At 39.1% G+C, this 25,499-nt stretch overlaps 1 protein-coding gene across 1 annotated transcript in view; it reads right to left on the bottom strand.

Moving 5' to 3' along the window:
• Positions 1–25,499, bottom strand: part of RBMS3 (RNA binding motif single stranded interacting protein 3) — a 740,391-nt gene that overhangs the window by 123,783 nt on the left and 591,109 nt on the right. Inside the window, 1 exon segment of the mRNA XM_068404577.1 lies at positions 21,935–22,014. Coding sequence (XP_068260678.1) covers positions 21,935–22,014 — 80 coding nt within the window.

Raw genomic sequence — 25,499 nt, forward strand, 5'->3', positions numbered from 1 at the left:
CATTGAAGTGCGAGGGGAGGACTTCCAGTGCACACACAAGTTCAGCTGCCTCCAGACCTACAACCTCCCAGGGCTGAGCTCCTTTCCCATAGTTCATAATCTATATTTGATAGCACTGCATGCTGCTGAATTCAAACTTATACTGCTTATTTGGAACTAGGCAATCTGAATAAAATGAAATAACTTTTGCTCAGAAGGGAACTCTCTCTATTTTCCCTTCACAGCTGCATTTTCTGCTGCTCAATTTCAAGGAGGCCAAAGTGACCGAACGCACCTGACCTAACCTTTTTAAAGGGCTCCTACATGGCTTTCAATCTCCTCCTCACTAACTGACACTGTATCATATCCAGGAATCAAAGAGGAGATTCCCATGTAAACTCTGAATAAACTTTTCCAGAAAGTGTATTTCAACTCCTGTTTCTAAGAAGGAAAAAGTAGACAATCACTATGTATTTCACTTTTTAATTTAATTTATCATATACCTCTCATGAGTTTTCTAAGTGATACATGTCAAAAGCTAAATGTCAAAGTCCAAAGAAACCAGGTAGACACAACCATATACCACCTCACATAAAATGCCATTTATTCCTCAAGAATGATTCTTGAAGATAATTCCTTAAATTACCATTTTATATTTTTTTCTTTTCAAACATGAACCTCCTTTTCCTCTCAAAGCATTTTGAGTTTTCCTCTGCAGTTATAAGCTTTTCTTATGATTCGTCAAGAGTTATGATAACACTTTATGATTGCTTTTTAACAACCACATATAATCCTAAACACCTATGAGGGATTTCAGAGAACAAATTTCAGCAGTCACTGAAATAAGAAGTCTCCAACTTTAAAAGGTTGCCACCTCAAGCTACCAGACTGACTTGTTTTCTACAGCTGGTTTAAGAAACACAAACAACTCCACAATGCTAAAAAAAATGAAACCAAACCAAACACTGCAATCATTGAAAGTCCTGATAGAGGTAAAGAAACGGCAAACTGAATAAAATTTGAAAATCAAAACCCTTTCCAACACTGCAGCCAGCCCACAACAACTCTTTAGGGCATCTGAGCAAATGATGGATACTCTCTTGGCTGATAACAGGACTGATGCGTAGAACACACTGTGTATATAAATTATGTGAAGTGAGTAAAAGGGCATGAAGAGAAGAGGATGTATGCACTTAAAGAGGAACAAAGACATCAAGAGTTAGAGAAAATATCCTGGAGGAAATTTCTAACTGAAGAGATGACTCAGAGAGACTCAGAGAGACAGATGACAGTGTATGCTGAGGTAGGTGGCTAAAGGCAGACCACAGGTATACATTAAATACATAAAAAAATAAGGAAAAAAAGAGAAACAGTCATGTTAATGAACCTCCTTGCCACAAAACCCTTTCCCACCTTTTCTCCTTTTTAATGCAAACTGTATACATAAATGTGTGTCAGGAATTTGAATGAGGTGTACATTTTAAATGTATTAAAATTTAACTAAAATGTATTAAAATTTAATTAAAATGCAGGAAAGCAGCAGGAGAGCAACAGATGTACAGATTCAAGGGCGACATGCTTAGTTTCACTTGATGAATGTTTGTTTTGTTGTTTTGAAAAATTAATGTAATGAAATATTTAAAGTGAACAAGAAACTTTAAAATTGACTTGGGGGATGGATTACCTCCTTACAAGGACAGCACTTTATTAAAGAAAATATGCTGCTGGCATCTGAATCAGGTTTCTATGAACAAGCTTTATATTACTCTATAGATATTTTAGGAATGTCTTACAGACAGTGTATTTCCGAACCATGGTATAACACCTCTTATGGACCATGAGACCAGAGAACAAAGTCTTCACAGGAAACTTACAGGATGGTGTTTCTAATTGAAAAGGTGGTGATATGATAATCTTCAAAAACTTCTGAAGGCTGACAGAAGCTCAAGGCTGTCCTTTGGTCCAAAAAAACTATGGACCACTGCTTTTACCTATACCAAATAAAAACAGTAATAATTCTAGAAACACCATTAACATTTAATCGTCTTCCTTCCAGGTACTTAACCAAATGAAGGAAACAGAAAATTATGAGAAACCCTCCACCTCGTATTTCTGTTCTTAAAAGTGTCTATTTTCTTATCTAGAGCATGATTTTCTGAGGTTTCTTTTAAGCAGCGGAACTTTGGCTGGCCTTTACCTTTGAAAACTACCTTCAGGTATTTAAATTTAGGCACCTAAACGAAAAGAACATCTGTAAACCGAACAAGAGATTCTCTGCTTAGGCTTTTTAGCTTTCATTGGCAAGAGCTATGAGGGAGTCAGATATGTATGCTTGATTCCCCACTGCAGCCTGTACAGCATATAGAGAAAAAGCAAGTATTAAGCCTCCGATTCCCCAGCCCGAGGTCAAATCCCAGAATTGTAAATAAGAGCGAGGTTGTAATGCCCAACGGAAAGTGACTGTGAATGAAGCAACAAACAGGAATTCTTAACCTTGCCCACAGCTCTTCAGGGAATCAGAAAATTTTTATTATTTTCAAAGAGTAAGAATGTTCTTGAGAATATCCAGCCTCTCCTCCATGAGAAAATTGTTCGTGAAGCAAGTAAAGAACAGAGGAGGTTATGATGACATAACTTGCATGCTGAACCTTTGAAATGATAGCCTCGTGAGAAAGAACATGAATCAGAAGGATTCTTTGATTTTTCCTTTTTTTTTAAAAAAAAACCCCGCACAACACAAAAACCTCACATTGTCCAGTACTATGCTCTTTACCATTTAGAATGGCTGGTAGCCAAGAAATGCAAACTAACCACGTATGAATGATACAGCTGCAAGGTTTTTCTGCAAAAACAAAAGAACTTTTTGTGGCCTAATAATGTTCCCTGACTCTAATCCATCTATGAACAGATCACTAGCGATAACAGCAGCAGCAATGAAAAACCTTCTGGGTAAAAACATCTAAATTGCATAACATGTGGAAATTGTATTATTTTTATAACAATTTAACCTCAAGCCTTATCTGTGTATCTGATAGATACCCTTCCTCCCCCCAATACCGTGATCCCCTATATACAGGATCCACAAGCAGAACACATTTTCATCGTGGACTTTACCAAAGTATATTTTAGTTTCATGAAAATTCAATTAAACGAGAGAGTGCAATTATCTGTTTACTGGCAAATAGGCAGTCCACATTAGTTCAGCTCTGCTTTGCTGAACTGTGTTCAACTGCTCAAAGCATTCAAATGTTTCATTACGAGATTTCATCAGACACCCCTGGCTCCAGCACCATGGCACAGAAAATGGGATGCACAACGCCCACTGCTCTCCACATTTTGGCTGCTGCTTTTTAAAAGCTACCCCTGCTCTCTACAGAAACTGTTTACAAGTATCTCAAAGGTTAGGATAGCTTCATGTATGTATGGTTTGCATTTTCCACATCTTATCTAGGCTGCTCCCTCCCTCCCCTTTTTCTTAGCATGGAAAATTGAAAATTAACTCTAGTGGCTTTGCTTTTGCCTCACTTCAGTCATAACGCCTAAAAAAATCAACAGCGATGGTATTTTATACTATTTTAACCACACGCAGCCTTACATCCTGGTGTAGCTTCCCATCAGCACACATGAAGCCACCCTGTCCCTGCATGGCTGAGCTGGCATCCACATGCTGACAGCACAAGATACATCTGATTGAATTGCCACCTAAACCTGAAACTCCTGATGGAGCCAGAAAAAGCCTTGATCCTGGGAAATGTTTCAAGTGAGCTGTCCCCATTCCTGATGCAGACAGATCTCAGATCTGAAATGTCACGCACAATTACCCTAGAGTCCTTGACTCTGAATCTCCAAATAACTCCCAGCATTATGCAGGCTCTCTTCTTCCCTTCCTCTAGCAACTTTCAGGACTTGATTCTAGTGAAGTTCAAGATTTTTCCTTCACAAGTATTGTCTGAAATGAGATCCATGACTTAAGACGGAAAAAAAAATACAACATTGATTCTTACAAATTAAGCAGCAGAATGCAAACTATTAGGAAAGAAATAGCAAGAACGCCTCACTATGCAGGTAATCTAAATATTTCCAGACTACTTGTTATTCAACCCATGTTTGAGACCTCTCTAACGAGGACAAAATCTCCCTCTTTGTGATGGTGGAGCATATAGACACTGGTGTTGGGAATACAGTTTGTGTTGTGATTCAGTATTACAATTGTGTATTACTGTTGCTGTATCATGCTTGTTTTGTCATTTCCATATACTGCTGTATCACTCTTACAAATCAAAATCCCACCTAACATCAAGTATCTTCAAATACATAAATTTGGCATTAAAACATTAAACTCTCCTGCTGCCTCAGACATGTTGGATAGACCACAGCCTGTAGGTCAGGACTGGCAGATGCCAAGTCTCCTTGGTGCTACAGGGATGAGGAGGTCGGTGAGTTGTGAGCCAGCAGCTGGGGTCTATGTTTCTAAGGGGCCCGGGAAGTAAGGCAGCGAGGTGACTCATGATATCAAAAGGACGCTTTGATGGCCACATGCATGGGCCCCTATCACAACGGCCATCAGAACAGTCTTCTGATGCTCCATGTCTCCAAGGAGGCCTGGAGCAAGCAGGATCCAGAGAAGCAGAGGCGTCTGTCCTTCGGGCGGCATGCCGAAGAGGCACTTCACTGAGCCATGAACTGGATCATTTGACTTGGGAGGGAAAGGCAACAGATTAAGAAGAGGGACATCTGGCATGACGTCTTTGGCACATGAGTCATCACCAGTGCTTGTGTAAATGATGATGGGGTGGACACCATGGAGCAAAGTGACAGAGTTGAACCCATAGAGGTGAGCCCCCTAGCATTCCCTATAGGCATATGTTCTCACCCTCACTGTGCCCAGGCAAGAGGGCTGGTCATTCATGTGATAAATGTATTAAGCTCACTATGCAACACCAGTGATCACTAGTGCTGGTCTGAGACGGGGGTAGAAAATCTCCTCCTCCTTGTCAGAAGGCTCAGAGGAGATGGGCACAGGTGAGCCATGTGCTCATGAAGCTCACAGAAGAATAGAGGGGCTGACCACAGCCTAGTAAAGCAAGCTGAACTGAGCTCAACACAAAGGGCACCGTAACATGGCCTTTATTTTAGATAAAATGGCACTATCAGTGGAGTGGATCACTGGTTTGTGTAAATGGAATTTCCTGAGTTAATCCAAAAGGTGTGAATGTCCTCCTGAGCCCGTCAGACCAGCATGGACAAAGTGTCTACAAGCCCACATAAAGTGTAAAAATGGGACAACTAATACAGTAAACTTGGAAAAGAGCAATAGGTTTGAGCTGGCTTCAAGCCACATATTCCTTCCCAGAGACTGGGGATGCTCATCATCATGATGGTGAAGCATATAGACTAGCCTTGGGAATCATGTTTCTATTGTGATTTCGCTGTATTTAACAATTGCTGTATCATGCTTGTGTTGTAGTTTCAGCATATTGCTGTATTGCCCTTCTAAACCACAATTCCACATAATGACAAACATCTTTAAATAAGTAAATTTTGTATTAAAACATTGAACTCTTCTTGTGTGAAATATCTGAAGGAACCTGGCCTGGGAGCATTGGACTCTGACAATCAGAGAGTCTCAGGAGGAAAAATGTTTTCTGTGGGCTGTTAAAATTATACTACTTACTATCTAGTGCACGGAGACTCCAAACTTTTTATTTTTATAAAATAAAAAAATGATAATCATAACAAAGAATATAAATAGAGTAGATTAGAATCTTCTCTCAACCAAGCAATGACAGCCATGGGAAAGCAGTGATGATGCCATTAAGTGCCTATTCCCCAGCATCCTCTTCCTGTGAGCTCACAAGCCCAAAGCCATTCTAAGAGTTGTCATCTCACTGCACATGGAAATGAGCTACCAATTTTAAGGCAAATAAAGGAAGAAAAAAAAAGGCATTAGAAAAAAAAAAGGAGAGGAAGTCTTTTGACCAGGAAATTAAAACCGGGATCTAACAAAAGTCTTAAGCATGTTTCTAATTTTGGTGAAGGAGGAGACTCAGCATCTTAAAGACTGTCTTTTTGTCTGGAATAGAGCTTTGAGATTTCCAAAGAGGCAATAAGCAGTGAAAAAAATTCAACACATAGAAAAAAGAATGTAACTGAAGACAAAATAGCAAAAGAAAAATCTATCAGGATGCCGAACGCAAGGGAACGTGCTGAGAACTGGCTGTTTTTAAGACTGACTCAACTTTTAAAAGCTAGCACGGAAGAGGAGGAACTGTTTTAAGTTGATAGATGCTTTAGAGTTCTTAACAAGAGAAAACAGGAAATACCTAAGGAATTGTTATTTTGGTTTTGGCAGATATTAGGGACAGACCTTTAAAGTGCCACAAGAGCAAAAGGATATCCTCTCTGAAAGGAACACGAGTCCTTTTCTAAGAGCTAAGCTCAATTGCAGAAGCCCGTAAAAACGAACTGATGCATGTGAATGTTAACATTCATGGCTCAATTCCCCATCCAGCTCAGCTGAGATCTAATGCCAAGAGACAGGTATTTCAGCACAAAAGCCCACGCCAACAAATTAAAAGCAGTATCCAGATGGAAGATGCAGGCAGCAAAGGTCTCAAAAATCAACACACAATGGTAAAATATCAGGAAACTTAATTCCTTAAAAAGGATTACCTAGGAAAACAGATTTACAACCTCTAAAAGCAAAACAATACCCATCAAACCAAACACAAACTGACTTTAAGAAGAGTTAATGAGCTTGGACTAAGATGTAGGATTAAAACCCAGATTTATTTGAGAACTGCTAGTGAAAAAGTATATGCAAAAGCTATGGATTAATTACATTTATTATTCTTAGCACTCCAAACTTCCTACATATCAAGCAAATCTTCCCTTCTTTGGTCTCACCTTCCCTGTCATAAAGAATGGCCAAAGATGACTCAGTATATTACCTTGTAAGTTAATTAATTTGTGAGATGCTCAAGTATTAGGGACATTGAATGGAATGGAAATAGATACGCATATTGAACAAACAAAAATGTCCAAAGCATTCAAAGTATAAAAAGAACAGAACTGTTTTTTAATGTAACTGGACATCAATATGTCTCTATAAATTTGGTGATTCAGAGGAGTTCTTAGCTTATTCAAACAATTCAGATAAATTGATTTCGATCTATCCAAAATGATTGTTTCATTTGTCTTTAAGAAACAGATTCAAAAGCATCCTTCAAAACCTTGGCAGATGTTAGAAAATGAACTTTGTGCTCTCACCCAGCTGCTCTTTCACTCTTTAAATAGAAGGTTCAGACTTGGGAGGCCACTGTTGTTCAGGACAAAAATCAAGCATGTTCTTAAAATTTGAGTAAGGGTTATCTAAGTATGTCCTAAGAAACATTTATCAATCAAGGTTATCAATGACATTTCAGGGGGAAAAAAAAACCAAACATAAATATAGATATTTATGCACACACATAGAGACGCACGCAATCTTGTAAGAGTCAGCTTTGATGAAAAATGGGCTTGCCAACAATTCTGGTATGACAGGTGGGACCACTACTCAAATTTTCCCAGATTGGTAGGCTCTGTCTTCATCTACAGAAATAAACAATGCAAGGCATATTCAGTCAACATCTTTCACATGTATCAGAGCTCAAAAAGCCCAAGTGAAACAGACAAAGCAAGATGAGTAGCTGTCACACAGATTTAGCTGCAACGATACAATCTTGTTATCAAACCAGGTTATCAAACAACAGAAGGTTTCTCCTGTCTAATCTGTCACAGCATAAAACATTAAGCAATTCTGACTCTGCATTGAGAAAAGGACAGCAACGGATAGGCTCTAGGTCCAAGCCGTTGGCACCCAGTCTGTGTACCAAGAGTGGAGAAATCTGTGCCATGTCACCAGCCAGCAAAACCCTTCCTTCAGGAGCAGGTAAGTGACAAGATGCAGACAGTGCCTGATCTAGCGCTGCAGGCACAGGACATGTAGATGCAGGACTCTATTTACAAGAAGTTCAGTGCAGCTGAGGCTGCTCCAAACCCATGTAGGAAAGTTTTGAAATGCTGGCATAAAACAGATGGTGACAGCAAGGCAACACTAGCTGCAGGGAAGGGACACTACACTAAGCCTGCTGGGAACAGGAGAGAGTGACAGACAACCATTTTATTAATCAAGATCCTCTCTCCCAGGTGCTCAGCAGCAATGAAGTGAGATAGAGTCAGTTGTTCTTCGAGTAGTTGCTTGTACAGGTTAAGCTTGTTCTTACCAAGAAAACGGCACGTTAAGAATCACTGAAAAAGTAACAAAATGAGGATTACTGTGTCCAGTTCTGGGCCCCGCACTTCAAGAAAGACGTTGAGGTGTTGGAGCGAGTCCAGAGGAGGGCGACCAAGCTGGTGAAGGGTCTGGAGGGTCTGACCTACGAGGAACGGCTGAGGGAGCTAGGCTTGTTTAGCCTGGAGAAGAGGAGGCTCAGAGGTGACCTTATTGCAGTCTACAACTACCTGAAGGGAGTTGGCCTCTTCTCCCGGGCAACTAGTGATAGGACAAGAGGACACAGCCTCAAGCTTCGCCAGAGGAGGTTCAGGTTGGATATTAGGAAGAATTTCTTCTCAGAAAGGGTTATTAGACATTGGAATGGGCTGCCCAGGGAGGTGGTGGAGTCACCATCTTTGGATGTGTTTAAGAAAAGACTGGACATGGCACTTAGTGCCATGGTCTAGTTGACAGGGTGGTGTCAGGGCAGCGGTTGGACTTGATGATCCCTGAGGTCTCTTCCAACCTGGTTGATTCTGTGATTCTGTGATTAAAACAAAGAGCAAACCTATGGTATTTCTAACAGCTGCAGGTCTCTCACAGAAAGCATGCACCATGGAGTTTCCACTGTGGTACCTAATAAAGATCTGTCTGCGCATGGTGGAAGGACTGACGTCCTAACATCTCTTCCCTGACTGATCTTTCTCTGCCACATCCCTCTTAGATGGTGTACGTAAACCATCGATAGACCCATAGCTGGAATCCATCAGCTGTGTTAGATAACTAAGTTATTCTGATTTCTTAACTAGTGTTTGTAAGTTCTGATAGCCACATTTAATTTTATTAAATGTATTTGTGCTGGCTAAAGCCTTTCATGATGCCTCCTTAGGGCTCTATTACAGGTTTCAGATTGAGACTGGACTGCTTGAGATTCATTGTGTTCCTGGAAAAAGGGATAGATTGCAATGGCAATTTTGCACAGCATTTACCGCTAGTCTCTGCCTGTATAGCTCTTCCCCTGCAGAAGGTTAGAAACATGAAAATAAACAGAATTAAGTTTGTGTTTGTTATTAGAAGATGTGCAGCAATCAGGTGGAAAGGTTTTCATGTTCACTGCTAGGTACAGGATCTGATGCATGAGGAATGGTAATGAGGTAACAAATTAGTCATTGATTCAGACCCACCACAGGTGACTGAAAACCATTATGTGGTGACTGCTCTTTTTTGGGGGGTCTGTTTGAAGTATGTTGGTGGTCCTCATGTATTTCCTAGGAGAAAAACATTTGCTGAACAAAAACCACTATCAAAATCAATATAATTGGCATCTTTCTGAAACTCTCAGCTTAAAGGAAGGATGGATCTTTTTCCTGATCCTGAGTTGATCTTTCCTGTGCGACAAATAGAAGCTTTCAGCTTCCAAGTTGTTTTTGTTGGATAAAGAAAAAGTTTTATTTCCCAGGTCTGACAGTCTGGCTCCATTTATTAATTTTCATACACTTGGTTATATTAATGTTGATTAATGGTCAATAGTTTCAATTAAGCCTAAAAGACTTCAATACCTAAGTATCCATGCAATTTAATGGGACTGATGTAGCTCTCATTCAAACTACTTAAAAAAATGCCAACAATGTTAAATTAGGAACAGATACCAGAGAAGTAGTATAGAGCCCACCTACAAAATAAGCCTTCTGTACATCACTCCTTGGATGTCCAGAAAAATTTTCTGGAATCAAAGATCACACAAAATGGTCAGAACAGAAGAATCCTGAGTCAGTCCTCTCATCATGTACATTTTTAGGGGAGCCGAATATTTTTTACTTTTCCAAAGCCAGTAAACAAGCAACGTCTTGGGGAAAAAAGCTTTAAAATTAAACTTAAGACATGCTCCAATATCTTCAATATTTTCCATCTTGAACTATTACTGTCCCATCTACATCTTTTATCTTCTCAGCACTGAAATCAAATCCCACTTTGGATGAAATGCCTAGTACACAATGCTAAAACCAGCAACCTGGGTCATGAGATGCACAAAAGGACTGTATTTGGTTGAAACTATAGGCAGGCAAAACATACGCTTACATAAATGAAAAACTGCCTACCAACACCTGAATCACAAAAAATTGTATTTAGGATTTGTAATTACTATTCCTTCTTGCATTATATGTGGTATGCTGAAAGACAGATAACCCACATAGAAAAGGAAAAACTGCTCAACCTAAACTTGCATCCGCCACACACCACGTCTGTTGGAATCACAGCCTCCTAAGGCAAAGGCATGTTTCCTGGTGCTGCCACTCACACACAGGGAGAATACTCTCTGCTTTTAGAGAATCCAGCTCACTTTTCCCTGGTTTCTATTAGAGCCACCCTTGGGGCTAGTCTGAAATAAGATAAATTAGAGATGAAAATAACCAATGACATCAACTCCTGCATTACTGAAAGACAGACTCTTACAATATATTTACTCCTATGCTACCAGGCTTCTTTTGAAAATCCCAAATGCTGAGGCTTTGATTACACTGTAAGGTAAAACCCTGCTGATGGAGAATTTCTTGAAGGAGGGCGCTTTGGAGGGCAGGTGCTCACTCATGGTACTGTAATATTGGGTGAGCTTGGAGTGGGAAATCCAGACAAGAATACAGTTAGTAGGCTGCTGGGTCTTATTTTCTTAATTTGAATACATGCTTCAAAACTTCATAGTGACAGTTCTGAAGTATAAAACTTTACTCTTGATCCCAAAGTTACGGTATTTACTGAAGGTGCGGTGGAGTGAGAAGGAGGGTTAGCGGAGTGGAAGGGGGAAGAGGGGAGAGGAAGAAAGGAAGAAAGGAAATGAAAAGGAAAAGGGGAAAGGGAAAAGGGAAAAGGAGGAAAGGGAAAGGGAAAAGGAAAAAAAGGCTCAGAATCCATGAATTCACAGTGTAATCCATAATCTAATTAAGGAAGATGCTGATTGTATTCAGTAACATAATACTGTAACTGAAGAGCCACCCATGACAATTGGAACATTTTTTTGTTAGGTTTTTTTTTGTGGTTAAAATTTGCATTTTTTTTAAATGGAAAGTCTTATGTGAAGTAAGGCTTGTAAAACCTGGCCTTTGAAAAGTATTTTCTCCTACCATATCCGTGCAATCAAAAAGTTAAATTACTCCCTTCCCCCTCCTCTCTCATTTTTCTGTTTCTTCTTCTTTGCTGAAGAGAAGCAATTCTAGAAATACTACATACACAAGGATTATATACAGGGTGGTGGGGGAAATGCTACATATAAAATGCTGTTTTAATGAGCTTTAACAAAAAGGATAAATGTAGAATCAGACATCCAGCACCCTTCCCCTCCCTCTTGATGTCTCTTATATTGTAGAAGGTAAATTGCAGACACATCATAGACACTAAGGCTGTCCTAGTAAAATGTAGGCTGTTTTGCCTCTCTTTCAAGTTCCTGTGATTGAACTTAGGAAAGACCTTTCTATGATCTTGTGATCAAATGCTGCCATTCAAACAAGAAAGACTAACAGAAATGGCCAAGAAATGGGGCTTTTACAGCTGCTAAGAACTGCTGATCAGCATAATGACATTGTTGTTGTGACCAAAAAAAAAAAAAATCAAATAAAATGTTAGCCTCCTGCTTTCCCAGTGCTTTCAAGCTGAATTGCTTTTCTTTGTTGTGAAGTAGCATTTGAGGAGGAGAAGGTGGAGAGAGAGACTTCAATTATACAAGAGGCTCCTGGTATTCAAAACATATGGAAACTGCTGTTGTGATACTGTGCATCTTATTTTGTCTGGATGAATCACAAAGGGAAAGATCTTCACACACTACTTCAGACACTTCATGCCACTTCTCAATTTCGGGTGGGGGAGCCCCACAGAAGAGTCCTCAATGCTCCCCTGGTGGCAGGCACAGGTTTACTTTTGGAGGGAGGAAGTGAAAGTGGCAGAAAGGCAAGACCAGGAAGGGAGGAGAGGCCTCATATACTCCTTTCTTGTTATATGTGCCTTCGCTCTCTCATTATGCTCCGTTTCTCGCTACACAGTCCTTCGTAAAGGCACCAGCAGTAAATTTCTCCTAAAATCTTAAGGCCACACCAAGCATCTGCAGGCTGACTTCTGTTCACAAAAGCACTCAGAAGTTTGGATACATATCCTCTCTTTCAAGCCACCTAATTCTTCGCAAGCTCTGCGAGTAAAAATGCCTTTGGAGAAAACCCTCCATGCCAACCCTGATGGAGCAAACCCACCTGTAAGGCTATCTGCCGTGTCCCCGTTGAGCCCAGCAGGCAGCACACACCAAGCGCACGTCACCTGGACGCTTACTGATTTACAGTGGCGTTTCAAAACGTGTGAAAAATCAATGCTCTGATTTTATTGGGATATCTGAAAAGGCCAATCCCAGAGGCCTCCACTTCCAGATGAAATATGAATGTCCAAAGGAGTGTGTCAAAAAAATACCTATCTGTGCATTGTTAAGCGTCAATAAAACTTTTTTGTTCAAGTTAGCTGAAATTTATGGGGCAACAGTTCAGACTAAAACTTCTGCCTTAAACTTCTCTATACTTCGAATCTAAAAATGTTTAATGTGAAAGCAAGTGGAAAAGTGTGAGGGAAAGAGGAGGAAAGGCAGAATTTTTCTATGAAAGGGCTGAAAGGGAAATAATTCCCCTTGGTTAAAAAAAAAAAAAAGATCATGGAAACCACTTGCTGGATATTATTGAGCATAACACACTATGAGCTCAAGTGGTTAGTCTGTACTCAGCTAGATTGATACCCTTGCTCAAGTTAGCTTTTTAAATGAGTTTTAAACTAGCTGGCTCAGGTGTGACAACAGTATACTGCAGCAGTAGGGCCTGCAAAGCAGATGTACTCCATCATTTAAAGTGTCCTGAAGGGATTAATAAAGTAATGCAGGAGAGCAAGAAACAGCAGTTGTGCCACTGCTGGTCACAGTTGATGCAAAAGCAGAATCCCTCCCTGAAATTTGAATCATGTACAAATGACTTTACAATGTTCCACATTGTTTCATGCTCTGATTTGCATGTTTTTGTTTGTTTGTTTTGCTTTGTTTTAAATTGCCAGCCCTTTAGACCTAAACAATCTGAAATTCAAGCTGTGAATCTTTCTGGCTCATAAATTTTGCCTGCCACAACACCTGCACAACTCTTCTGTCTCGTCTTGGATTTTACAAGTGCATCCAAGGAACAGCACTGTCCTTGGACCAGAAAGTTGTCGACACTTCTCCTGCTGATGTATGAGGCCTGATAGAATTCAGTGCACATGCTCTCAGCTGTGCTGGTTATGCAGCAGCAACATATAGAGGAGACATTTGTTCATAAACAAATATTTTTGCATATAAAGGGAATGGATTTGTTGAATTAGAAGATTTATATAGTCACTTTTCAAAGCAAAAATGCACTTTGAGTTAAAAGAAAAAATGCATATATTAAAATTAGTTTAGATAAACTGTGACACAGTTCATTACCACTAGATATTATGAATGAGAAAGGAATGCAATTCTCCATTTATGCTGCAGACTTCTGGAAATCTTAGGAAAGGTATGACAGGTGATACTGCGACAGAAAGAAACAAGGAATGATCTTTTCTCATTTATAAGCCATATTGTTCTCTAACATCAATCTTCTAAATCAAGTGAAAGATCTAAATCCAAACTGCAGTAATGCTGTTATATACATTACAACCTGAATTACTGCAATACCACAAACAAACTGATCTTATGCATTTTTTATTACTTCCAGTGACAAAGTAATAAAAAAAATCCGTGAAAGAATTTCTCATTAATTATAAAGCCAGATTACAAAAGTCAGTATTCCATAATACGGTTATTTAAAATACAAAAAGACATGGTTCTTTTCCTAAGAACTTATAGACTTACAAGGTCAAATAAAACAGACATAAATTCTTAGCACATCAGATCTTTGAGATCATCCTCATCATCAACATCTTTATACATTTCTGGAAAAGCAGGCCTTAGACAATGTCAGTACTCTGTCTTCTCTCACATAAATTCCCTGAAGAGTGCAAACTACGTGATTTAGCACTGATACACACCTCCTAATATCTGAAATACAAATTAACCCAACTCACGTTCCTCCAAGAAATAAGTGCGTATCGGCTATTGGGGTTTACTGGGTAAACATCTCATTCTGTATCCTGCCATTTGTTTGAGCTAAATGGAAATGAGATCAAGTCTTGAGTAGACAGGGGAACTTTTTTTTTCTAGAAAGTATCCCTTATCTTTAAAGAATATACAATCTTCAAATTCCAAGAAATCTAGGAAATTTGGAATGTATCTTTGCAGCAAGACGTGGAATGTGTGCTATGAAACCAGAAGCATCCACATAAATGTCAGCACAGCAAGAACAACTGAAGGTTACATAAACATAATTCTGGAGGAAAAAAAAAGGAGCTAAAGATGGAGAAACCTGTATTATTCAGTGATCAAAAATGACACACTTCACATTTGAAATTCTCAAGAATGCCATGAAGCAACACAAGTATCGTCTGACTTTCAAAGGCTGTCTTTGAAAGGAAGGAGACAGTCCAAGAAACACTTGATTTCAGTTGAAATCACAACCTATTGGAGATCTATGGCTGAAGAGTTGGTACAGGCTGGATTAACTACAAGCAATACTTGGCCAAGTACCAGAAGGCAGGCAAAGCCAGGAGCCTCCGCTAGTGGTGTGTGACAGCCATGGCTCTAAAAGGGAGAGCAGAACATGCAGCACTGACAAGGTTGGCCACAGAACAGAAACCTGCATAAGCCACAAAACAAAGCCACACACAGCTCACCAGGGAACTGCTTTTGAAGCAAAAGGTTTTGTATTTTCTGCTAATTCAGTACCCATTCTGTAGTTTCTTGGTTAGAAAGTCCATCTTTATGGTCTTCTCCTGCAAAGTCTATGTGATCCTAAAAATTCTGTGATGTCCGACAAATGAAACTCTACTTCCTTAGGGACACTCTCTTCTGACGGCTGCATACACAACCGAGGCACCTCAACATCCAACATGACCCAGGCAACAGGTCCACAGAGTCTATTCTGCACTGAGAAGTTTGTCAGGGAGACAGGAGCTGGGGACTGCCACCTGCGCATTGCTGAGGACATGGGAATCACGTGGGGTCCAAAGCAGGACAAGTTACCTTACATGGCCTCATGGTCATCACCAGGACTCAGGCAGGACTATAACAGAAGGAATTAAAGATTTTAACTGTCTGTCAAAGATGAAGACTGGGAACTGACAGAAGTTAAAAGGATGTTTAGAGGGTTTGAGATGTAAAAGAAATTTCTGCTAACAATGAGCTGAGCACGTGAGTTCATGGAGCACAGAAAGCGAAAGTTAACAGTGATTCCATAAAAAACAACAGCCAGGAATTGGAAACAGGATAAAGAAATAGAAGATTTGTTAAACAGTTAATTTTTACAAAGGTCATTACATGGATCATACTTTATGATTCGGTAGGGAAGGATTTATGTACTGCAGTCAGCAGATAACAATGGAAATATTTACAAAACTGAATTCTTAGAAGGTAGACAATTTAAAAGATTCAGATAACATTAACATCATATACGGTAAAGTAACTGAGGATACAAGTGAGGGAATTTGGGTTTTTTGAATAAAGATCCTTTCTGAGGATAACAATATGTAAAGGCAAAACCCGCTTTTAAACTAGCTCCACTGAGTATTACCAGTACCAAACCTAGCAGAATGTCCTTTATTCTGTTCTCTGTAGCACTCAACAGATGTTTTAAGTTAACTACAAACCAATATCTAGTTGCTACCTTTGGCTGCTGCTTTGTCTTGTTTCAAATGTCAAATACATATACATACATACAGAGAGCAAGATAGACATGGATATTCATAGTAACATATTACTTACCTTGATAAAGTGAGGTAAACTCCCCAAGAATACAGTTTTGGAAGAGTTTTTCAGTGTTTTATGCATATAAATGAAGAGACAATGAAATAAAAAGATATAGCACCAAACTAAGAGAAAGGGGCTAAGAAGTTATCAAACAAAACATTTTAAGTTCATTCACTCTGGAAAACAATTTATAGCATCACTAGCAACAAATAAGACCTCATTTGTTCATCCACTAAGAGCAAAAGAAAAACTGTAAAATGTTGCTACTACACGTTGCACAGTTAACCCTCAACTGGAATACTGTTTTCTCATGACTATTTTAGCCATAATCTCCTAGAAAACAAGTTGCTCTAAATATGTTATTCCATGTTCTCGGTCTACTTCTCTGAAGGAAAGATTAAGTATTTGAATTTACTCTCCATGGTTGGAGAATCTAAAAGATGACCTAAGAGCAATATTGAAACTAAGGAGAGAGGCAGAAAATATCCATTCATTCTGGTGACACAAGTCTGTAAAAATGCAGTGCTTGGGCCGTTTTCAAGAGAAAAATGCATGGCCAATAATGATTAAAGCAGGATATGAGGTATTTGCAAATACATCTGTATTGTTGCAGATAATTTCTTTCTATTTAAGAGTTTCTGTTCTAGTAAAAGTCAGTCTCAAAATGCCACAGGCACTTCTTACTTGTGGGGTTCTTAACCTACACAAGAATAGCACTTCCCTCTTCCTTCTTTTTGTCGGTATTTGTAACCCGGCATTAAAATTAGCAATAAAAGCCACACAGAGCTGCTATGAAAGAGGAAGATTCTTGACCACGCATTGTAGCATTCATGTGTCTCACTTTCTTGAAATTTTCCCTAAGATAGGAATTGGCCCAATGTCCTCTGACAACCGAAAGTATTTACAAAGCAAATGTAATTTAGGAAGTACTATAATGACTAGAAAATGCTGTGAGAGAGCATAACGGACGTAACAGCAGAGGATAATTAGGCATGTTCCTGTGAAATTCTAGAGAGAAAAGTAAGAACTCATTAAGTCTTTGCATTTATTCAAAAAGAGAAAATTAAGTTTTTTAAGACATCCAAGGATACTGGGAGCTGAACAAAAACTCTTGTACCCTAAGTTTGCCCATCCAAAGAGAAATCAATTTGTTACTGACAGAAAAGCTAGGAATTTTTACTTGAATTCAGTGATTGCAAAATGTGATAGATTAGCAGGATTATATAAAAAGTCCCATATTCACCAACAAAAAGAGATGCAGCACTGAAAGACTGAGGGCAAGCTACCTTCATCATTAATAGCGCCCCTCACATCTTGATGGAGACGTACAGTGCTATAGCCTGATGCATTCATTTGCTGACTTGTCTTTCAGAGTGGCAACACTGGGCCTAAGCAATTAGTTTCACGTGGGGTGCACTCTCTATAGGAAAAAACTATACCCAGTAGGCCATGGTCTATTTATCTCAGAAAAGCAGTGCTGATAAACGGAAAACAGAAAGAAACACAAAAAAAGCCACTAAAAAAATAATCACTCAAAGCCACTCAGAATATTTATGAAGTTCACATGGAATCTGCCAAGCATTGAGAATTTGCAGATTTCTGGAGACAACTCTACTTTCTCAGTCTGGAAGAAATGAAAAGACATTAACTAATTATTTATGGGACAACCAATTATTTTGTACTGTATATCTAAGACTGAACATCATGAAATGCTTATTAGTTGAGCAAGCAGGACAGTGGAGCAATTCCTTTTGGAATGGAACGAAGCCAAGGAGTTGGACAGATGAGCACCCTTAACGAGAATAATTCACTAACATAGACACAATACTGCTCAGTTTACCTAGGCATTACACTTCTGACCAGAAAAATGTTTTAAGTGCTAGAAAATAACCTTTACATTGTCACTGGGTTGAAGCAGAGTGGTCTGGCGCTGCAAGTGTTCAGCTCTACGATTTTAAGAGACAACAGGCAGTAGTTGAAGTTAGAAAGTCAAACAAGGAATGATATATTTTTGCCTTGGGAACATACAGAATACAGAGCCTCTAGAGTGCCCTGTGTGCGCTGCCTTCCTTGCAGACGCAAAACTGCTTTACCCTTTCCTGCCATATCATTGGCCTGGGTCAGCTTAGATGTGTGACTCCTGGCTGGGCTCAAACATCCAGGTACACAACAGTGACTCTCCTGTAATTACTATCTCATTTCCTACAAAAAAAACCCATCCAATTAAATTTACATCTCATTTGCCAAGGAAATACCAGCTGGGAAAGAGCTCTGTATTCAAAATGAATGTTTGAGATAACTCTTTGCGAGGATATAACTGAGTCATGGTCCATGGTTTATTCATTGTGAAAGCCAGAGCCAGGGTGCCCAGTCTTTCTGATAGGCTCTTCAGCATCAAATGAAAGCTACCTACTCCAGCCCTTCTTCCACCATGACTTGGTAACCAGGCACAACCACCCTCACAATACATGAACATTTTATCTTACAGACTTGGTATTCCCACACACATACATTCCACTGTGTCACTAGGATCACACCTCATGGAACACAACTGAGGAAGACAGCATGGATGGAAGCTACCTGCCAAAACAGTTTGTCTGATCCATAATCCCGCTGCCTCAGGAACCAGGGTAGTACAAACCAGCCTGCAGCCAGGCTGATTTCTTTCCTGATGGGCCTCATGCAACCGTCTATTAGCTGGCAAGCCTGAACTAGAATATCAGAGCTTAGGTGATGTGGACAAAAATGTAAAACCCTCCCAGTTCACTGCTACACCTGAAAGAAATCCAGCTGAAAATCCTAAATTAATTTAATTTAACTCTAAAAGGATTGATTAATTTTCTCTCGCAGTAAGATCATGTCTTTGAGCAGTAGAGGTTAATAACAGATAGTGTTGTGTACTTCCACTAAATTTCTCCGGTTCCTCATTTTTTTTTACTGAAATCCATAAAGAGGTCACAGCAATAACTAGAGGTTATTTTCTTTTTATGCCAATTACTGAGATGCTGGGAGGATAATTTTCAGACTCTCTGATTTTCCAAGTACACTAGGAGACTTGATTTTCCTTCCTTCTCCATGCAGGGAGATAAGCAACTGCCAGGAGGGGGATAAAGCAAGATGCTTCTGTCTTTGCTGAGAGGCTTACATACAGGTTCATAGCACAGATGTATAAACTGAGTGGAAGCTCTAACACAAAACTACGTCAAGAAGAAGAAACTAGGATCGAGGCTTTTTTTTCACTGGATCAAAGGTAAATTAATATTGTGGGGTTACCACGGGACAATGGTCACATACTGAATGAGCTATGTCCAGGCATGTCCAGGGGGTGGTAATGGGGTGGTAATGAACTAGCCAATCGTAATACAGAACAAGGGCCTTGGCTATGAGACCAACAAGCTATGGGGGAAGTCGAGGACCTTGGCTATGAGAAAATAAGATATAGGGAAGTTGAAAAATAAGAAAGAATGCTGCACCTGCAAGATATAACTTTTTAGCATAAGCCAGTCAGAACTAATATAGAGGCGTGTGAACAAAGCATACTAACCAATCATAATAGAAATGACATGTACACAGAGTGTGTACAAAAATAGAATAGTATAAATGCACCCTCAATGGAATAGTATAAATGTACCCTCAGATACGTAAATAAACGAGATCTGCTTAACGATCATATTGGTCTGCATGCATTTACTCCGTGCCCTCTCAACAAATATGAGTGGCCAGTATCACCTGAATTGACCCAACTGCTCAAGTGATCATGTTTGTCCTCCTGCTTCTTAAGAAGAGGAATGAATATGAAAAATCTTTTAAAAACAGATTTGAAGACTGCCCTATTCTAACAATGAGGCACAAATATTCTCTTTTATGTGGATCAAATACCCTACAATAATTTCTGATTATCTGTGTTTGTAGCTACAAAATCCGTCCTCCAAAAATGGAGGGCAAAATGGGATCTTACAGATATCTAGTGCATAGTTGATTGAGTTCAGTTACTGGTTCGGTGGCTTTGCCCCAAGCTGCAATATGCTTTATCTGCATCTGAACGGTACTCAGGTAAATGAAAGCTCTTAAAATAGTCACTTCCCAACTCATCCTTGCAACTAAATGCCATCTGATCACAACAACGACGAGAGAAACATAGTAGACAATTTTCCCACATGGACACCTTCTTCAGGAAACTAAGAGCTGATTCATGTCCTTTAATTGAGAAAGCAGCAGAAGTTATAACCATTAAAATCCCACTTCAGTGGATCTCTTGGAACAAAACTAAGTAATCATGCTATCTTATCAAGACTCCTATTTTGATGTCCCACGTTGTTCGTGTGGGACCCAGTATACTCCTGACTAATTTAAAAATTAAAAAAAAAAAAAAAAGAAAACTATTTTCAACTTCTAGTTTTCATTCTTTACCATATAGCCTTTTTGTTTCATGCAGGCTCTGTAAGAATATTCTGCTTTATTTCTGGCTCAAATGATGTGTCCTCTCTGAGACAACCAGGAACGTGACCATGGAGCACGCAGGGTTATAATGATGAAGCTGCATTCCTTGCTATTCACACTCTTTCCATTGGGTGTTGCTATGATATTAAACAGATTACTACTGGGACTCAACACATGCATCCAGAAAGGCAGGCCAAAGGTTTAAGGTCTCTGCCTATGTTGCTTTGCCCATTGTTCTACGCAGCCTCTGTTGTACTTCAAAAAGTTGGTGTTGTACTTCATTAGTTGGTGTTGAGAAAAATTGTGACTACTTCTGAAAAAGAAATCCATAGAATGGAGTCTTCCAGCTTATACTCTTTCACGAAGGTGATCTGACTAAAATTTGTATGTACATTGCAGCATTCAATTACTGTACACAGCAGTTGTGCAGATGGCTCTCTTTTAATTAGAGTATTTAGTGTATCTTCTGCATAAAGAACGAGGCAATGAATAAGGAGGAATTCAATGGAAGTAACCAAAAAAGGAAATAGTTTAATGGAAGTTAAAAAGAAAAAAAATAAAAGAGAGAATAACTTAGGATGCAATTTCTGCAAGGATTTCCTGCTCATTGAAGGTAGCTCTTTAGACAATCTGATGAGAAGTCTGCAGGTTTGGGGCCTCAGGGAGGTCTTGTCACGCACTAAGAATCAGGCAACTGATCACTAAACTTTACACAGCTGATGACCACATAGATGACAGCTGAAGATTTCAAAAGCAAGATACTGGCTGGAACTGGGCTTTTGATGTGGCACAGACACACCACTGAATGTATTGTATGGGTACGGTCAGAAAATGGCAGGATTACATTAAGTTATGGCAAGTAGAAATGGTATAAAATCACTTCACATTTGAAATATCCTCAGTCAGTATTAACAGCTGCTGCTGTTAATGCTAGTAACACTAGCTAGTAACACAATTTAGTAACGGTAAAGAATACAAAGTTATAAAAACCTGAAATCCTGGCTATTTTTTAACCTATAATGCAGTTGCTGATCTAGTTATATTCCTAGGTTGTTAGAAAAGCACCAGCATTTACTTATGTGGCCTTTGCTCTAACTGGAAAAAAATCACACACAATATATGCATTAAAAAGGAAAAAAAAACCCAGTAAGACAACATGATTTTTATATGTACTTAAATTTACTACTGTGAAACATAAATGCTTGAATAATACTAACTTGGGCAAGGAAGAAGCTGTTATGGGTCACAAATGATAGGCTTTAACCAGGAAAGCTGTATGCCCTCTTAGCAGGGCAAGTAATACAAGCCACTCTCAACATAAATTCCATCATTTCTGTATTCTAAACTCTTCAGTGATTTTTAAATTTCATAATTATGGCTAGACTTACCTGGTAGACCAGGTGGGGTTTTCAGATATTTGCCATTAAAATGCTGAATTACTACTTCACATTTTTCTGTAGACTCCATTCTGGAAAAGAGAAGAGGGTGGGATGGGGGAAGAGGCAATACATGTTACTAGACTGTTATGAAAGTGCTCAGTCAGCAAAAACAAAAAGCAAAAGGAGAAAAAAAGGACAAGTACAGATGCTGAGAGAAATGTTCAAAGCCATTCTTCCTGATTTCTGCGGAGAAACTGGTTGAGCTTATTATGGTACGGTGTGACTGGCAAGGAGGACCTGCCATCCTCAAAGCCTGCAGCTGCGCTCCCGGCTGTGTGAGAGCTGCAGCAGTGTCAATGAACAGTCCCCTTTTGGCTCTGGGGATCACCCTGAACAAGGACATTCTTTATGCTCTCATGTGCTGCTCGGAAAGGCAAAGGATGTGTTTCTAGGTTCCATGTGCACCCAAAATAACTTCAAATGGCATGAAAAAAAATACAGGATTTGGAGAAGAACCCAGAGAATGAAGCAACAATTATTAAGGATTATAATGTTAAAAAAAAATAACCTGCAAAGACAGATTCTATAGCAAAGCCAAAGACAATGCATATATGCCTATTACAACATAAAGCCAAATTTTGGGTGAAGACAGTAATTTACATGTAATACTGGTAGGTGAAATGCCTTACTGTCCATCTTATATGACCTCAAGATAACTTTAAGCATTGAGACATTAAAGCATTAACAGTGAACTGGTACATATATTATTGAAGGAACTGTAAAGAATACAAAGCTACTAGTCAAATCCCAAACCATCGTTATACCACATCTGGGAATTCACCATTCTTTCAGGTCTTGTAAATTGACTGAACACGAGTCCAGAGAACAGCTGACACTGCTACAGAGTGGGGATAGAAACTTTGAAGAGAGGAAAGAGAGAAATGGAAAGCTAATAAGTAAGCAAAAGTCATACTGCTTTCATTTTTGTTAGAAAAATTGTGTTTAAAAACCATGTTCAATGCTCCTTCAATACACCAGTGCTCACCTCCAGGCACTCTCCACAAAAAACTCCACTGACATAAATATTGCTTACTTCTCACCAGTCTAGATCTTTTTAAAATTAATTTATCTACCACCCTTCCTGTCACATGGTTTTGGGAAAGAGTAACACACATTCTGCATGGCTCACATAGAGTTTAGACCAGCAGTTTGTCTCCTGGGGTGCAAGCTTGCCAGAGTTTAAAGGATGACCCCACCATCACCAAAAAAAAAAGAAAAAAAAAAGAAAATAATAATTAAAAAAATCCTTATTGCCTGATTAATTCTCTGTGCAAGTCAAAGTCTTTTGTCAGTTTGTTTTAGGTGGGATCATTAAAAATTATTCCTTCCAGGCTGTATCACTGCATATCATGCGGGCTGGGCCATTTCCACAAGCACAAAGACAGCAACTTAGATTGTTCACTTTGGCTTCATTCAGATTTAACTAAGCGAATGTCTGCACTGAGCCTTTAGAGGCTCTTGTCTCTGAAAGAATAAATGCAATAAAAGTCTGTTTTCTGTAGCTGCAGGCGCTTAGTGTCAAACCATGTTATGTTGCACCACACAGCAGTGACAATTTCATTTTAATACATGGGGTACCTTTTAACATGCCAAAGCAGTCCCTGCAAAGAATGCAATATATAAGCTGCCAAGTGAAAGAGACTCAGTGCACTTCATGCATTTTATGTGGGAAGAGAATAAAAGTGAAACCCACAGTGTTCTGGGATAAAAAGGCCATCATTCGAATAGCATTCTGAAAAAGAATGTGCACATTTTCTTCTCAAGTTTCACAAATAACGGCTCTCAAATACCATTGCTAGCTATCTGTAATCTGGCACACGCTTCGCTTGAAACCGACCCTGGCATTATCGACTCAGTTTGAAAAGGCAGCACAATAGACAAAGACGGCTGTACACGTTCCCTTCAGATGTGCTGCTAACAACTGCATCCATCCCTCGTCTCCCTGACCCGTGTCCCTGCATGCTTTCTGCAACGTGTGCCTGTGGGTAGACCTTCCTCCCAGCCACACCAAGGTGAGCCCGTCAGCGGCTAACTAACCAGGCCTGTATCTATCCCCAGGGCCACCTACGTGTGAATTATAATTTTCACTTGTCCACCATACCTGTTTTTTTTTTTTTTTTTTTTTTTAGAAATAACGCTTTCAAATTGTGTTCTTCAGGCTGGTTAGCTCACTGACTGACTGGGAATTAGGGATACAGAGCAACCAGATATATTACTAAAACTGCCTGATTGATACTTGCCATGACAAGACCCTGGTTTTAGTTTAGTTAAAACTCTGATCCACATCAACCACTTAGGTGGCAATTCCTACGGTGGGTACCTACTCACAAGCTCAACCTATCTGCACACATCGATTCAGACATTCCTCTTTCTGTTCTTACTTGTTTTAGCCATAAAGACTAGCCATACCTGGGAAGAGGTCCAATAAAAATACATTTTTCTTAGGTATACACTAATAAATTCTACCTACTTTTTCTTCAAAAAGCTGTGGCACTCCTCTATTGTAGAATGTGTTTGGAAACTCAGTGGAGATGGACAAAATATGCTTTTTGTCATGAATTTACTCTTCTCATCCAAGATACCATATTTTTAAAATGTTGGTTGAGATTGGTATTTAATAAAAATATCATTAACAGGAATGTTACACATTAAAAGTTAGCCTCCAGGGGACAGGTTTTCGCAAAAGAATGTAATCGGTGCATAGGTGAACTTGGGGGAAGAGCACTCTTAAATCCATTTTTTTAGTGTTAAGGTTTTTTTTCATAATTGATAGAACAAAAATGTGTCAAATGATAATATTCTGGAGAAAAGATAAAGACCTTAGCTGCTTCAAAACGTATTGAAAGACACAGATATTCAACTCTCCTGCTGGAAAGGGGAGGACATCAGCTTCACATGGTCATAGAAATTGGCTTCTGATCAGATCATTCACAGAGTATCATTTTCAAATTCCCTTCAACAGTATGCTTTTGGTGCTGATCCTAAGAGGATCTTAGATAATAATTTATGTTTAAATGCAATTTGGAGATAACTGTAATGCATCTGAGTAATATTTTGAATCAGGAAATGCACTGCAGAAAAGAAAATTATCAAAGCCATAGGCCAGATTCTTGTGATATTTTTAAAGGTAGAGATAATGATCTAAAACAAAGAAACTAACAAAACTACGAGAATTTATTTTCACTTGTGTCTGTGTATCTTCAGCTTCTGGAAACTAAGTTGCAAAGTTCCCAAATACAATATGAGTAACTAGACTGTCTATGCTCTATCTAATTGGAAAGGAAGTAAATTTTTTAAAAATCTGAAAAGGAAGACTTTTTATGACCTTTTTTCTAGCCATAGTTTGCAAATTTAAGATATTTCAATATGATTAGTAAAAGAACAAAAAAATGGGGGTGCTTAAGCAAGTACCACAACCAAATAATTTGATGTTCATGTCTTGCTATTAAATATGTATTTTAGATCATTTAAAAAATGTGTATTACTCTCTCTACAGGCCATAGTGGCTCCAAAG

This window comes from Nyctibius grandis, chromosome 7 (assembly GCF_013368605.1).
Source record: "Nyctibius grandis isolate bNycGra1 chromosome 7, bNycGra1.pri, whole genome shotgun sequence".
Taxonomy (NCBI): domain Eukaryota; kingdom Metazoa; phylum Chordata; class Aves; order Nyctibiiformes; family Nyctibiidae; genus Nyctibius; species Nyctibius grandis.